Source organism: Calypte anna, chromosome 8 (assembly GCF_003957555.1).
Source record: "Calypte anna isolate BGI_N300 chromosome 8, bCalAnn1_v1.p, whole genome shotgun sequence".
Classification (NCBI taxonomy): Eukaryota; Metazoa; Chordata; class Aves; order Apodiformes; family Trochilidae; genus Calypte; species Calypte anna.
Genome location: NC_044254.1, coordinates 11,073,981 through 11,090,747, shown reverse-complemented (window position 1 = coordinate 11,090,747; position 16,767 = coordinate 11,073,981). Strand labels below are relative to the sequence as shown.

General features: G+C 37.6%; 1 protein-coding gene across 4 annotated transcripts in view; it reads right to left on the bottom strand.

Annotated features, from left to right (window-relative positions):
* Positions 1-463: 463 nt before the first annotated feature.
* COL11A1 (collagen type XI alpha 1 chain) overlaps positions 464-16,767 on the bottom strand; it is a 136,801-nt gene continuing 120,497 nt past the window's right edge. For all 4 annotated transcript variants that reach the window (XM_030455015.1, XM_030455017.1, XM_030455014.1 and 1 more), the window contains 11 exons: positions 16,636-16,689; positions 11,981-12,034; positions 11,024-11,131; positions 10,406-10,459; positions 10,281-10,316; positions 10,117-10,170; positions 9,023-9,272; positions 4,148-4,260; positions 3,303-3,371; positions 2,367-2,600; positions 464-610 (listed from right to left, as the gene is read on the bottom strand). In XM_030455015.1, coding sequence (XP_030310875.1) covers positions 464-610; positions 2,367-2,600; positions 3,303-3,371; positions 4,148-4,260; positions 9,023-9,272; positions 10,117-10,170; positions 10,281-10,316; positions 10,406-10,459; positions 11,024-11,131; positions 11,981-12,034; positions 16,636-16,689 — 1,173 coding nt within the window. The remainder of the gene's footprint in view (positions 611-2,366; positions 2,601-3,302; positions 3,372-4,147; positions 4,261-9,022; positions 9,273-10,116; positions 10,171-10,280; positions 10,317-10,405; positions 10,460-11,023; positions 11,132-11,980; positions 12,035-16,635; positions 16,690-16,767) is intronic.

The following is a 16,767-nucleotide window of genomic DNA, read 5'->3' as shown; positions in this document are numbered from 1 at the left end:
TTTTCAGAATGCATACACAGTAGTGAATGTAGTTTTATAATTATAAAATAAGAGCCAGATGCAATTCAGAGACACATGCAAGTTTTGGAAATGGACAGAGAGATAACAGTATAATACTGTACATAAAATAATTACAGTATATTAAACACTTTCTTAACACCTCTTTGTTGTAATGGAAGGAGCACCATGTCATTCATTTATTTTGCAGCACCAAAAGAATCCAAAGGGGCGTTAGTCTTACAGTCAGCCCTATGTTGTCTGTCTGTGCCACAGCATCTTGGCAAAATAAATTTAAGTCATGTGATTCTGGCCCTACAAGGGCAACGATTACTTTCTAGGTAAGACATACATACACAGCAAGACATATTTACTATGCCATCCGTATTCAAAACTCGCATGTGGCATGAAGTGTGTTGTTAGCACCAAAGTGCAACATTTTTGTTGATCTAATTTTGTCTTAAGCTTAACCAAGGAAGCAGACAGGACCAACCTCAAATCCAAACTTCTGGTTCTGATCACCGAAGTCATTGATCATCACATCAACTATAGGCACTTGATCTATTTTGGGTGTGTTGATTTCAATCACTGTCTTTGCGTAGCCCTTCCTTGACTGTTAAAAAGAAGCAAAAAAAAAAACAAACAAAAAAACCCAAAATCAAACATGGTTATGTTCCCATGCAGTAAGTATGCTCTATAGATCTTCACAGGTTATCTTTGAAGTGTAGAATTTATAAATTATTGCCCCCTCATGCATCAGATATTACAAAGTATAAAGTTTATGTTTTCTTAGGATTATGTTTTAATAATGTGACATGGAATGTTTCTGATTTTAGAAAGAGATCATCCTGTAGCTTTTTGACTTACTAAAAAAGACCTACAAATGAAACTTTATCTGGGACATTTAATATTTCTTAGAAAATTCTGACTTCACATCTGTACTATTCAGTAAATAATTACAATTTTCTCATGGCATGTGTCTTCCTTGGAAAGAAATCACTCATTAGTTCTATCTCACAAAATATTATAGTAGCCGTTTGGACTTGTAAAAAAGTCTTACAGGTCTGCCAACTGATGCACTTAGAAACCAGGTTTGTAGGCATTCCCTTACTTCCTCATAAAAGGTCTCTACCTCCTCTAAATATTGTCCAGATGAGTCATTATGTTAGATATGAGGACTGCACTTTGCTAAGATGGTCAGTCTGTTGTATTTTGCTGAGACCCCTTTCAGCTATACCAAGGTCTTGGAGTTTCAATGAACATCCAAGCTGGTAGATCTCAGTGTTCTCAGTTGACTGCTAGAGTCACACTAAATCATTTCCTGTACTCAGTAGAGCTCTACAGTTGCTAACTGTGCATAAAAAAAGGAAAAGAAATATACAGCCCATACAGAAAGGGTGGCATGAAGCAGTTATATATCAGAATCTCATTACTGAGGGCAGGAGACTCTGCATCCACCCGAGCTGCATCTCTGCTTCAGGGCCAGGAGTGTATCCTAGCACTTTCAGGTCTCCCAGTTCTCTGTCACTGATGTCTCAGGAACTGCCTTCAAAATGCTCCCATATGAAACCCCAAAATAATTGAGGCTTCAGCTGTTGCTCGCTCCTTTGATATCTTAGTTTCAAAGTGTTGAGTACAAAGCATTCTCCTTATGAAAAATGTAATAGTTGCTATGCTTACAAAGGCCCTGCTTTTGTAGGCTAGACAGAGAGCTGATGCCTGTTTGGATGGCTCCAGGAATTTTAGCCAAGCTAAGATAGGACTCTGAAAGGTATAAACCCAAAAACTTAGCCTACCTTTGACTACCAAAACATGAGGAAAGAACATCAGGTATCAACTATGCCAATTTACTATGCTTGTGTACATATGGCTTAGTTCACATATGCTTTTACTGCATCCACTAAGTATTCTGTCTGTGTATACCTTGATTTTGAGTAGAAACATATGCTGCTGATGGGCTGCCTCCCCTGAATATACTTTTTTGCTTATGTTCTCTTATACTGTGCTCATACTAGTAGCTAGTCTGATTTCAGCACATTGGTGCTGGCAGCATGTATCCATGGCACGGTTATTCCATTTCTGTTTAATGGCTTATGTTTGAGTTTTGTGTTTTGTTTTTTGTTTTTTTGGGGGTGTTTCTTTTTTTTGGTTTTTTTGGGGGGTTTTTTTTTGTTTTTTTTGTTTTTTGTACTTTTATGAAAATAAGGGACTAGTGTATTGTGGTTAAAAATCTATGAAAAGGCGGGCTATTAAAAATAAAGTGTTTAGAAAGCTTTTCTCAGAAGAAAGATATGAAGAAATTAATTTGTTTGGTTTCTACTTTAATTGACAGGTTGGATTTGTAAAGACTCTTCTGAACCTCTACTTACTGCACAGCCGTCGTGAAGAGCTTTGATATAAGGATTGTTGTCATAAGACATTTCTTCATCATTCGATCCTAAGAACCTTAGTGCTTTGCCATAGCTGTCAGATGATGCATCATGCCAAGCTACAGACTGATGACAGTTGTAAGTGAAATTTTGTCTGGCAGAGGCACTCAGTAGTTTAAGAAATGTCATTTGGACCATATTAATAGAATTGCCTTCAACATCCAAATAGGAAAGCTGGAAAATAAAGGAAGTTAAAACAATATTTATCCATTTCTTTTGTTAAAAGACAAAACAAAATTATTGTTAAACAAGAACTGCATAATTGTCCTTAATAAAAATATTACCAACAGAATATACTTCCTGAATTTTTGATAGCAATAAAACAATTTATTGGTAGCAGTAAAGTTATTACTCAGGAAATAGATTTTTTCATGCTGTAGCTAGGACAGTATGAAGGATGAAGAACCACATATTTTAGCTTCATTCTGAATTTCTTATTCATTAATTCATGGGAAAGACATAATCATTCCTACCAGTAGTAAACCAGCAGAAACCCTGTTTTAAAATAATTATAAAATTATGTCAGCATGATGTCTCATCTCTGCATACTAAATGTATTTTCAGTTACCTAGAATGGGGCAGAGGGGTCTGTGTTCCAGCTGTTTTGCTAAGGCTCAGTGGTGATGGATGGTCTGCCAGAAACTAGAGCCTTGCTATCAGCTGTGTGAGTGACCACTGGGATCATTATGGGACCATACAGAGCTGTCCAGTGCTGCTGTCCAGTGGCAAGAGGCCATTCAGCTGCTCTGATATTTAGGGCAAAAAGGCTGGGGCTGAAAAGTATTTTCATCATCTAAATACTTTTAAAATTATTTGGGATCACTGATAACATGTACTTGATTTGTGAATAACTGTTATGTTGCAGTGAAAACTTACAAGTTTGCCTCGCTTAAATTCACTAAACCAAGATCCTGGATTCTCCTTTGGCCATGATGAAATTCTAACCTGTGTGGTAAAACAGCAGAGAGAGAAGTACTTAAAACATATTAACAGATTAAGGTTTTACATTACCTGGGACAAATTTTACAACAGATAGAAAAGAATGATTCTTCTTTCCAAGATCTCAGCTCTGGAGTAGGATGCTTTTCTTGTATAGCATGCCTTAAAATTTAAAAACTTTAAATATAATTCAAGGTGATAGCTTATAAAGAGAGCTATTTCTGTATAAGGGAGACTATTGTTATCTGTTAAGATTCAGGTAAACTGCTGGTATAAATTGATCTTGTAAAGAGAGTATAAATTAAAATTTTCACTGGTGGTGATGCTGATAGATCACTCTCATTTAAACAAGCTTTTAAAAAGGTTTCCTCTACATCATATGCTCCATCAGAGGCAATTTATAAAAAGAGGGCACTGGTAATATATGGTGTTTTATGTCAACTTGACATGGCTAGAATTGACATGGCATTTCTCATTCCATAAGACTTTAGCTTTTACATATACAGCACCGTATTATGCACTTTAACTGGCTGCAGAGCTATGTTGTGTTCTGAAATGCAGTAAAAGGTTAGTAAGCAGGTGCATTGTTTATCTAAGTGAAAGACTTAAAAGTGCTGTTTGTTAACTTTAGGTATGATTTTAACACTTCATTCAGATTTATGCAATGTAATCAAAAAGACAAGTATATGAAAATGTGGTAGTGTAATTATCCTGTTTAAGTCAAAGTTGCAATAACATAGTAGGTTTATCAACAGCCAACTTAAAAACAAACTGGTACTTACTCCTTCAGATTTCTTTTCTGGGTAGATGCAAGTTTCCCCACCTGCTGTGAAATTGCAGTAAACTTTAAAAGAGTCTCCAGAACAGCCCTGGTTAGGATCAATCCAATATTCCCCTAAAACAAATGAGAAAATATGAAATATTAATCTTATACAGTTAAATAGTATTTGGAAGATCCAGATTTTACTGCTATGTAATGGTAGCCCAAAGCAAAGTTGTTTTATTTGTATGATGAGAAAATAATCCTTTCTTCTCTTCCTGGCTATTTGTTGTGGTTATTATTGTTTATGAAAGGAAATATCAGGATCAAAGTCTATTTTTATCTGTGTCTTTTTGTATTTGTCTAATTTTAGTTCAGATCATGACTCTATTGCAGAATACTGCTGAGGCTTTGGAGGAACTGTGGAGTACCTCTGTCTCCTAGAGTAGAAAGACCATGTTTGAAACGTACATTGCAGGTCTCAATAATATGGCCATTTCAGCTAGAATAATCATAGAATCATAAAATTGGCTGGGTTGGAAGGGACGTCAGAGATCATCAAGTCCAACCCTTGATCCACTACCGCTGCAGTTACTAGACTATGGCACCGAGTGCCACATCCAGTCTCTTTTTAAATATCTCCAGGGATGGAGAATCCACTACTTCCCAGGGCAGCCCATTGCAATGGTTGATCACCCTCTCGATAAAGAAATTCTTTCTAATGTCCAACCTAAACCTCCCCCAGCACAACTTAAGACCGTGCCCTCTTGTCTTGCTGAGAGTTGCCTGGGAAAAGAGACCAACCCTCACCTGGCTACAACCTCCTTTCAGGTAGTTGTAGAGAGTGATGAGGTCTCCTCTGAGCCTCCTCTTCTCCAGGCTGAACAGCCCCAGCTCCCTCAGCCTCTCCTCATAGGGTCTGTGCTCGAGTCCCTTCACCAGCCTAGTTGCCCTCCTTTGGACCCGCTCCAGCACCTCAATATCCTTCCTGAACTGAGGGGCCCAGAACTGGACACAGTACTCGAGGTGTGGCCTCACCAGTGCTGAGTACAGGGGCAGAATCACTTCCTTGGACCTGCTGGCCACACTGTTCCTGATACAGGCCAGGATGCCACTGGCCTTCTTGGCCACCTGGGCACACTGCTGGCTCATGTTCAGCTTCCTGGCAATCCAGACTCCCAGGTCGCTCTCTGTCTGGCTGCTCTCCAACCACTCTGTGCCCAGCTTGTAGCTGCATGAGGTTGTTGTGGCCAAAGTGCAGGACTCAGCACTTGACCTTGTTGAAACTCATCCCACTGGAATCAGCCCAAATCTCTAGTTTGTCCAGGTCCCTCTGCAGAGCCCTCCTGCCTTCCAGTTGATCGACACTTCCCCCCAGCTTGGTGTCATCTGCAAATTTGCTGATGATGGACTCAATCCCCTCATCTAAATCATCAATGAAGATATTAAACAGAACTGGGCCCAACACTGATCCCTGGGGGACACCACTAAGTGACCGTTCAGCACCACTCTCTGGGCTCGGCCCTCCAGCCAGTTCCTAACCCAGCACAGGGTGCTCCTGTCCAAGCTGTGGGCTGCCAGCTTTTTCAGGAGGATGCTGTGGGAGATGGTGTCAAAGGCCTTGCTGAAGTCCAGGTAGACCACATCCACAGCCTTCCCCTCATCCGCCAGTCGAGTTACCTGATCGTAAAAGGAGATCAGGTTGGTCAAACAGGACCTGCCCTTCCTAAACCCATGCTGGCTGGGTCTAATCCCTCGCCTATCCTGCAGGTGCTGTGTGATTGCACTGAGGATGATCTATTCCATAACCCTGCCAGACACTGAGGTCAGGCTGACAGGCCTGTAGTTTTCTGGGTTCTCCTTCCGGCCCTTTTTGTGGACTGGCGTGACATTCGCCAACTTCCAATCATCTGGGATGTCCCCAGTGAGCCAGGACTGTTGGTAGATGATAGAGAGAGGTTTGGCGAGCTCTTCTGCCAGCTCCCTCATCACCCCTGGGTGGATCCCATCTGATCCCATACACTTGCGGAGATCCAAGCAGTTCAATAGGTTTCAATAGACTGTTTCCTTCTGGATTACAGGGGGGCTGTTTAGACTCTTGTCACCTTCCATAAGCTCCAGAAGCCAGCTGTCCTCAGGATAACCTGTCTTTCTGTTGAAAACTGAGGCAAAGGTGTTAAATACCTCAGCCTTTTCTTCATCTTTGATAACTATATTCCTGCCCACGTCCAGTAAAGAATGGATGTTTTCCTTGCCCTTCCTTTTGCCATTGATGTATCTGTAGAAGGACTTTTTGTTATCCTTCACAGAGGTGGCGAGATTCTGTTCACATTGTGCCTTTGTCTCTCTAATTTTCTTTCTACACAACCTAACTATATTCCTAAATTCCTCCTGAGTAGTTAGCCCTTTTTTTCCATAATTGGTAGGCCTTCTTCTTAACCCTAACTTCTTTCAAAGTCTCCCTGTTCAGCCAGACCGGTTGTCTTCCCCACCGGCTTGCCTTTCGGCACACAGGGACAGCCTGCTCCGGTGCTTTCAAAACTTGCTCCTTGCAGTACATCCATCCCTCCTGGACACCTTTGTTTTCAAGGGCTGTTTCCCGGGGTATACTCTGGACTAGTCTTCTGAATAGGCCAAAATCTGCCCTCTGGAAGTCCAACGTAGAGGTTTTATTGGCAAACCTCCTTGTATCCCTGAGTATTGAAAACTCTATTATTTCATGATCGCTGAGTCCCAGATGTCCACTGACCACTACATCTCTCACCAGCCCCTCTCTGTTTGTGAAAAGAAGGTCAAGCGGGACTCCATCCCTGGTAGGCTCATTTACCAGCTGGAGCAGGAAATTGTCTTCTATACACTCTAGGAATCTCCTAGACTGCCTCTTCTCTGCTGTGTGGAGGTCTCAGCAGACGTCCGGCAGGTTAAAGTCACCCACGAGAACAAGGCACGACGATTTTGAAACATCTGCCAACCGCTCGTAGAATAATTCATCACCCTCATCCTCCTCATTGGGTGGTCTGTAACAGACTCCCACCAGGATATTAGCCTTGTATAATAATAATAATTTGGACCTGTGGTGACAGCACTCTCAAAAACAGAGCAGAGGCATCCTTAGGCAGAAATAAGCTATCATTTATCTCAGAGAGCAAAATCTGAAATCATTTGAATATCTGTCTACATAAAAAGGTGGTCACAAAGGGCTAGGTGAGGTTATAGCTGGCACAGGTACCTAAAGCTTTCCTTGAGAGAGTTATACCTCAAGTGAAGATGTTTTATGTCTGCTGGGTTATCAAGCTGCTAGACTAGTGAAACTTCAGGCAGCTTTAGTTGATAAAATCACCTTAACTAATGAATGGTTAAGAGACATAGGGAGAAAGACAGTTAAAACTTGCATGAGGCTTCCCAAAGTTTCACTAGTCCTTGTAGACTGGCATGGTTGAGAATTCAGTCCCTACAGTGCTAGGATGAATAAAAGCCAGGGATGAAAGAGAGCTGCAGCTCAAGGTCCAGTAAAAATCAGGGCTTTTTAAAGTCCACCCTTCTAATGAGAATGTTGATTCTTGTGGTGGGTCCTTATCTCCAGCTAATTTCACAGGGTGACAAGTGATTTTCTGACACTACTGTTCTAATCCAATTTAATGCAAATAGTGGAGGTTTCAAACTGGCATGACAAATCCTTTCATCAGTTCCATCTTCTGAACAGGAGGTGTAGAGAAAATATTTAGGTTATTTTACAATTCTATTGATTCAGGCTGTACTTATTGAAAAGAATCTTTCCTACCTGTAAGTCTTCGCCCTGGAAAATTTGGTGATTTACTTTTATTTGGCATTTACTTTTATTTTAATATAAATAAGCTTATTTTGATATGAGAAAAGCTCCAAATAATAAGCAAGTACTGGTAAATGAAGAAGGTGAATGTGTTCTATTAAAAACATTCATTATTATGGAGGTACTGAATTGTAAAATATGTACTTTTCTTTTAGCACATATATTATTTAACTGTTCCTCAAGGCAATAATCTAATTTTATCTATCTAGAATGAAAACAATAAAATATTATTAACTGTCAAAATCTATTTTTTCCCATTTAAAAATGGAAAAATATTGCTTTCATCTAGGAAAAATATCCATTGCAATAAAAAAAATATGAAAAGATGAAAACTCTGTGAAGGTTTGCTTTCATTTAAACCTTTCCAGAGGGGTAAACTCAGAAAAGAAAGAAGAAAACAACAAAGAATAATTAAATCAATATAGTTCTTCAGAATACAGTGTCTTGTTCCTACTACTCTTCATTTTATTAAGCTAGTTCTTAGTAGCATTAAACAGTATCAGAGAAACTTCCATGTCTATTTGCGAAATGATATAGAACAAATGGTGAAAAGAGCAAACGGGGAACAGTAATTTTTTTTTGAGTCACAATCAATAATTAATCTCACATAGTATCAAAGCTATTTTTTATTATTATGCTAAGATTAGATATATAGCTACCAAAATAAATCTCTTTTCTTTTAAAAGAAGCTGTTAGCTATCCTCAGCATGATGACACTTGTCATTTTACTTTTTTTACACCATCAGTCTTTCATCCCTCTCCTGTTTGGATAGTCTGGAAATGCAAGGCCAACATTTCAAAACAGCAACTGTTATTTATTTAGCACGTTAAAAGATTTTAAATGTAAGAGGAGCTCATATTATGTAGTGAAAGAATTTTGGCTTTTACCAAGAGGACATCTCTTAGTTACATTTTATGAACTGTCACACCTGCAAAAATGTATTTAATGAGACTGAATTAGTGGAGCAAATATAGAAGCCATCTACCAAAAATTAATTATTCTGCCAAAGTAGCTTATCAGATCACAACTTCAGCTTAGTCTGCCTTTGTCATGCAATATGAACATACCATCTGGGAAGTCTGGGTGGCAGAGCTGCAAGTCTTTGCAAGTTCGGGCTGGGTTATTCTGAGTGCCCATTGGATACTTCATATGCTCAATGTCTTGTTTCAGTGAATTCAGTGAACTAAAGATCTCTTCCATGCCATCAGAATAATCCAGGATATTATCACCAGCATCAGATAGCATGTAATCAGATGATCTTCTTGTCTTTTTGGGTGACTGGATTGGCAACGGCTGGATGACCTCACCCGGAGGACCCTAAATGGAAAATAACATAGCTGGGCACCATTTCTGCCATTTTTTCATCTGCATACATGCACAGAGGAAGACCACAGAATGTGGCTTGAAGATGGTTTGAGCAGGCTTTCTTCAGTTTCTTTCTTTAACATATTTCCTTCTGATTTATGCTTATGTGCTTTAATTTACTTGCATAAAAAGATTATTAGAAAAGGCCAGATCATTCTTGTGCTCTAAAATCTTCCCACTACATTGCTGTTTGGGGAAGAGTGTGCTGCCCTCACATAAATTGTGTACAGAACTGACTTGCAATCATCTTTTTATCCTTGGCAATTCCAGCAAGCACAGACATAGCCAGTTTTCATTTGTTATAGGCTATTTCCTATAATAAAACTTTAAAATTCCACTTCTAGTCTATAAAGCAATATCTCATTTCAAGTAGCTGAAACACTTCATTCAGATTTGAAATTTTTTTTTCCATTTTAGATCATTATGATACAAAAAAGAAATAGCAGAAACAGAAGGGTATTAACAGGAGGGAACCAAAATAATTTTTTGCTGTGTTTCAATATACACCATTAAAGAGTTATGCAAAGGGTTTTTTATTTGCTTGTGGGGGTTTTATGGTGCTTTTTTGTTGTTTGTTGTTTTTTTTTAAAAAAAAGGTTTCTAATAGCTTTTTTTTCAGTGCAGACAATGTATTTCTGTGTCAGGTAGATCTGTATTTCCTGGAAAAGGAATTTTCAAACAAATCATTAATATTTTCCTTATCTGGAAGTTCACAGATTTTTTTTCTACCCTTGTCAAAACAGGATCATTGTGTCATTGTAATGTGCATGCATGTCAAATAAGATCTCTTACTTACTGGAGGACCAGGTGGACCAGGTAACCCACTGTCACCCTTTTGACCAGTAGGACCCTATACAGCAATGAAAGAAACACACTGTTGACCATGCTACAAAATGTTAAAAAAATAACACACAGGAAAGTTAAGAAAATAAACAGGAAATACAGAGGAGAGTTACTCACGTTGGATCCTTTAGAACCTTTTGGACCTTGTGGACCCTACAGGCAAGAATATATAACTATAGTTGGAGTATATTCAACAAAACATGGAATTGTGTTGAACAAAAGGACTGGACTCAATTACTTACAGGTAAACCGGGAGGACCAGGGGGTCCAAGTGGTCCAGCAGGACCTGAAAGTCCCTAAGAAAGAATAAGATAATAAATACAGAACTAAAGTACTGGGCTATATTAAAAGATGTGAATCTATGAAAAACGTAGTCCTACAAAACATCCAACCCTGTGAATTTTGATTTAGGCCATTTGCTCGGGTCCAAAAAGGTTTGTAAGTTTAAAATGTTATCTGACAGTTTGAGTTACTTGTAGTTGTTCTTATGCTACATTACTTACAGTCATGACTGTGATCACCTTCAGACTGGGTTGGAAACCTCATGTTTAACACAGTGCATTAAAACATTGTTTAGCAACTAAGAGAAAGGAAGCTATTTCAGTTAATAAACATGATGATGAAACTAGTGCTGCTAGTTTACCTTGTCCCTAATTTAGGTGCATGCATTTCCTTCACCTTCTGAAACATTTTAAGCAATTTAATTTCACTGCATTTGCACAAAGCCTAGGAAAGTTTTAACTTCTAGCAGGAGCCTCTGAGTGTTAAATGTTTATAACAACTTTGTTTCTCAAAAGAAAGACTGGAATATGTGCTCTTTTCTTGTGTGGAACTTGAATGAAAATACAAGTTTTACTCACTGCATCACCCTTAGCCCCAGGAGATCCTTGTGGGCCAGGAAGTCCCCTGTCACCTTTTTCTCCCTGTTCTCCTGGAGGTCCAATCAGGCCAATCAAACCAGGATGTCCCTAATCAAGACAGATGCAAAAAGAGTTAAAATGCATTCTATAAAGTAAATATGCTTTGCAAACACACAAATTAGAGCTTTCAAATGTCATCATTGCTGCCAGAAAACAACCTGCGAACAAATTATTCTGAAAGTAAGTTTGTTATTGTTAGTTGATAGTTAGACTTGGAGATTATTTGCAAACTGTGACCACTTATTCAGGTGAAAGAGATCTAAGTGCAACATGATCAGATAAAGAGCCAATACAAAAAGAACAATACCTGTGGGTACAAATTCCAGAACAACTTTAATTTCAAGATGCTATAGGCATATTATAGAGCTGCACATTTTTTCACTTTATAAGCAGGTGATACAAGCATGCAAAGTAAAAGTCACAAGATATACATATCCGTTTCTCTATACAGTTTTTCACTATACACAAGCAATCAATAAATTATTGGGACTCCATTAGAGAATGTTGTTCCAGATGTTTCCATCCTTTATTTTAAAATAAAGTAGTATAGCTGTTTAAACATTTACACTTTGTTGGTCTAATATAAAAATCTTGCATACTTTTAATTTCTACTTTGATTTTGTGAAACCAGCAGTGCTCTTTATGCCAATGTCTTTGTGATTTTCATTGAAAGGAAGAATCACATGGTCTATAGATTACCACATCTTTTTCTATGTATCACCATAATATCAGATGTGGCTTAAAACTTCCACCATTAGGACTCGTGGAAGCTGACTGACAGACACTGTAGGTTGTCTTGCTTTCTAATACAAATCCCCCAGTGTTTCTTTTTTCTAATTCTATACAGACTTTTAGATTGGAGCATAACTTCAAAGCCACTAACAAGGAATAAAATACCTTCTCTCCTTTGGAGCCTGGGTCTCCCTTCAGACCAGGCAAGCCAGGTGGACCCTAAATAAATCAAGAGAAGTAATGTAAAAATAAGTTTTAACATACTGCATGGATCATATATTCTTCAAATTTTAAGGCAGCATAAGTCAAAATACAGTCATTCAGTGGTTGGTGGTTGTGATTGATAGCATATGATTTAGGGCCCAAAATGAAGCCAAAATGTATGTTTAAAAAGGCGCAGTGATGCTACTGGAGTATTTCAATTATTTTAGAATTAGAAATCTATAAAGCGATGTATGATTAGAAATCTATGAAGCAGAGTTAGCTAAATTCTTAGAAAAGCACTGAAAGCATCCAGTGAAGCAAGTGGTAATTAAATAAAATTTGAATATTTTTTTGTTTTAGCCTAATTTTGCTTGTGGTTACACTGCATTCTTTCAATTATTACTTTCATCTTAATTGCTGTACCTTATTTTAGTTGCTTATTAAAGCCCTTTCTTTCATAGGACAGTGGAAAGTATCATCTTGATTTGTTTTCTTTGAGTTTATTACAGCTTGGTAAGATTTTTGCAGAATATAAATGAGGTCATTTATAATAATGGCTCCTCAATATTGTTTTGTTAGAGAACTACTTCATATTTTGTTTTAGCACTTGGGACATCTCCTTGGAATTATAGTTGCCTTGACTTGCCACTGGAAATTCCTGTATGACCATGGATAATGCATTTACACCTATATTTTCTAAAGAGTAGGGTCTTTTATACACAACATTGAAAGGTTACTCAATGTAATCTAGGTGTGCTAGCTCCACTGATACCTAAAAGCTTATGGTCCTTTGTCACTTCTGTAAATGTGACTAGTTACACAAATTACCTAAGTTTTGCAATACTAACCTGGGCAATCCTGAATGCTTTTAGGCATTGCCTTAGTATCTTTGAGCCCCAGCTCCTCACTCCTTGGGTGGTGATAACACCTCTGCCTTACAAAGGTGTTAAACTGGGACCTTTTCACATCATATAAGAAGCTTAAAATTTTCAATTTCCATTTAGGAGCCATACTTTCTGCAGCACATTACAGACATATATTACTTTATGAAACTAAGACGTGTTCTTTATCCAAAATTTCATTTACAGTTGTCCCTAAACATTACTTGGTGCAGCTATATTTATGAAAACAAATGTTCTGGGGCTGGAGATGGAGCTATGAACAACCCAACACAGGGTCAACAGAACCATTCCACAACCCCTTCCATATTTTGGGGGTGCGTGTGGGAAGGGGTCAACCTAAACCACTTAGTTTTTACAGGAGGTTCTAACGTAAGCTGATATTTAGTGACTCTGCTGGAAAACTCCATTTCAGTCTTGCTATCTGGGAAACTGCTGCAAAAGCTAAACACATGCACATGGACAGGTCTTATTTTGTGCAAATCCCTTACAAAAACCAAAAAATAATCTTTTTATGACTTGACACAAACTTCTTTTCCCTGACAGTGCTTTTTTTAAATCTTTACTCAGGTCATAAGAGCAATACGTTAAAGATACTATTTTACCAATTGTCAAAAATATTGCTGGATAGATTGCACAGAAAAAAACCATACATGAAGCTTGTTAAAATCTTTGTTTTTTCTCCACTTTTTTTTTGTAGTATTATTTTGATCTTTATAATTTTAGAAGAATTTTGAGGCACCTGAGAAATCTGAGGTTCGTAAGAATAGCAGTGCTGGTTTTATGTAATTTGTGTGGAATAAGGTGAAAAATTCAGGCCATGCAGTGCATGTGTAAGTGCAGAAAAGACATTGATTTCTCAGAGGCTATTAATCTCACACTGAACACGTATGCAGTAGGCACAGAGCTGCTAGACTAAGTCAGTATCTCATCACTACTGGTCTCCTGCTGGCAGCAGACATCTGTGAAGTTATGATATGGATAGCAGTAGTAAGTGACCTTTTCAGCCTGGTACAGATTGAAAGTGCTACAACACTTCACATACAAAATGTAATTCTTTGCATTTTCTTTCCATCTCTACTCCAGGATATCATTAGATGCAAAATCCTAGGAAAATAAATAATTTATGAATGAAAAGTGAAATTTTTAAGCTTTTGGAATACAAAATAATTTTTTCCTGTAGTGTGTTATGCTCTATTGCAATTCTGCTTTCATATTCTTCCTGATAGTGAAGTATTACAGAGGGAGGGAGGGGCTTGACCTTAGCAACTTTTACATTTAACTTTACTTTCTTAAAATCCAAAATAAATTTCAAGTTGAAGCAATGCATCTAAAATTCCTGAGATGACAGGAATCCTATGCATTTGGGATTATACAGTTAACTTGTATACTCAGTTTCAGATTTGAAATGAATGTTTAAGCTTGCAAATGTTGGAAGAGAGCTCTTTCGGTGATGTATTTTGAGGCTTCTGGTGCCTGACATGTGGGAAATGGATGCATACTAGTGCTAAATAATTGTTTGCTGCATTTTAGATTACAGCTTTCAGCTCAGAATTGTACTTGAGGAGACCAGTTTTCAGTTTCTTGGTTTGTCCCTGATGCATTTTATTTGTAAATTGGGTGAATCATTTAAAAACTCTGTTGGTGGTCCTATCATAAACTTCTTGTTTGGAGACAAGAAGTTTTGGCTGTGGGCTTAGCACAAAGGAGTCCATTGCCTCGCAGCTTCGCATTCATTGTTCCCAATCTCTGATTTACAAGCAATATCTTATTCATTACTTCAGGCAAAATTAGAATGTTAAAATGAAGATCAAGAAAGAGCTATGGGGAAAGGCTTCCTCAGCACATTATTTGCTCTTTATTGTTTTGTAAAGGAGAGAGAACAATAAAATTATATGTAGGTGCAACTGCAATACCATCTGTAATTATACACACAGAAGTGATAAATAGTTAGGCCTATGCAACTGTTCACTGGAAAGAATCTAGTGCATGGGTCATAAAAATATATGTTCTGAAACTCATTGCTTATGGGTTAAGAAGTTGCACGTCTGGAAAAAATTTGGAAATGTAAATAGCCAAATACTTTCACCTATGAATTTGTTTCAGTCAGGAAAAGGCAATTGCTCATGTTCACATCTGCACATGAATGTGAAAGACTGGTTTAAAGTAAAACTCAATTTATGCATCATTTTTTCCCCATTTTTTTGAATTTTCCCCATTTTGAATTGCCCATTTTTTCCACTTTCATTTTTATATACTGGAAAAGACTGATACGGAAGTTTTTACAGCTGATGTTCAGACCCCAAGTGTTCACTGTGGAGGTAGGAATGCTTTTTGGAAAGATGATGAGGTCATGTCTATAGCTGAAGTGCAAAAGCTTTCAGTATTAAGGCTACCCAAGGACTCATAACCTTTGTATCCTCTAAATTGATATAAGAAAAGGAACACAGCATTTTCTTCACACTTCCTATTCACAGCCTTCCTTTTCTCCTTAAAGGACAACATATTTTCTGAACTAGAGGGTACCTACTTATTGCCCTATTCTCCTAAAGTAATCTGATTGTATATGTTGGCATTATCTTCTAGGAAAAATACCAGAGTGGATTTTACTTAGCATATGATAACACTGCTTGCAAACTGCCTTGGGAGCGTAACACTTGTTTATTCTTTTTTTTATCAAACTATAACAGTCCATGTTTTGTTTGAAAGCTTTTATTCCCTAAGTGTCACTCAACTGCCATAACAGAGGTGACCTCCACTTCAGTGAGTTTGGTGGGCAAGGGATGAGATCTTTCCACTAAATTGGATAATCTTGGCTTGAGATGTGAAGAATTATCCTGCTGCCCATATAGTTTACATTTCAATTTCTGCACATGCTGCTGAATAAGAACACCAACATTATGCAATTTGTGCTCACAGTTTTTTGGTTTTGTTCAGTCTTGTTAGAAAAATGCACTGACATAGCAAATGTAAATAGAAGCAACAATATAACTTGATAATATGTCATCTATATGATTCCTTTGTTTTAATCATATTATTAACACAAAGCAAAACTGTGGTATGCTTTAGATGCCCTAGAAACTGGGATCTTGGTTCATTTAGACCCTTTTAAACATTTTAGTCATGGCTTGTATTTCCTTGGACTGCCACAATAAACAACAGACACGATGCTGTTGTTCATTTTAATAAATCTCTCATGTTTTCTTCTTTGTCAGAGGTCCCCTTTTGGCTCTTCCAATAAACGTTTTTATTTCTCTAAGTATTAGATACAATCTAAACTTTTACCTTATGAATAATATTTTACTAAACAAGCAGTCATTAAAATCAAATGGATGTACAAAATTCATTAGTGCTAAGGAAACAATATTAAGATATTAAGCAAAGCTTAAAAAGCTATGAAGGAGTAGATTTTTTTATTATAAGCTTCATTAATTTTATTTCTATTTTTAATTATTTTCAGGAGGTTTCAAGAATTCTGTTTTACATTTCCTTATTCTACTTTTTGTCTGGTAGAATTTAGCAGCGTTCAGCACAGCTGTCTACTAAAGTAGAGCAAAAAATTCAAGGCAGTTGCGTATCAGGTTTTACCAGCACAAACAGTGACTTTGTCCTAAGAACTGACTTGATCATTCATTTTTCTGTAAATGCATAGACAGATTATTGGTGTATTTTAAAAAGTGCTTTTTCTGTTTTGGCACTGCAAGGAAGGGTACTCACCAGAGGCCCAGGAGGGCCATCCTGGCCAGGTGCTCCAGGTAGACCTTGTTCTCCCTAGAAAAAAGATGAATTTTTCTTTATCAAGGATATACAAGAAATGCGACACTTAAAATATTACTATATGCTCTGCTT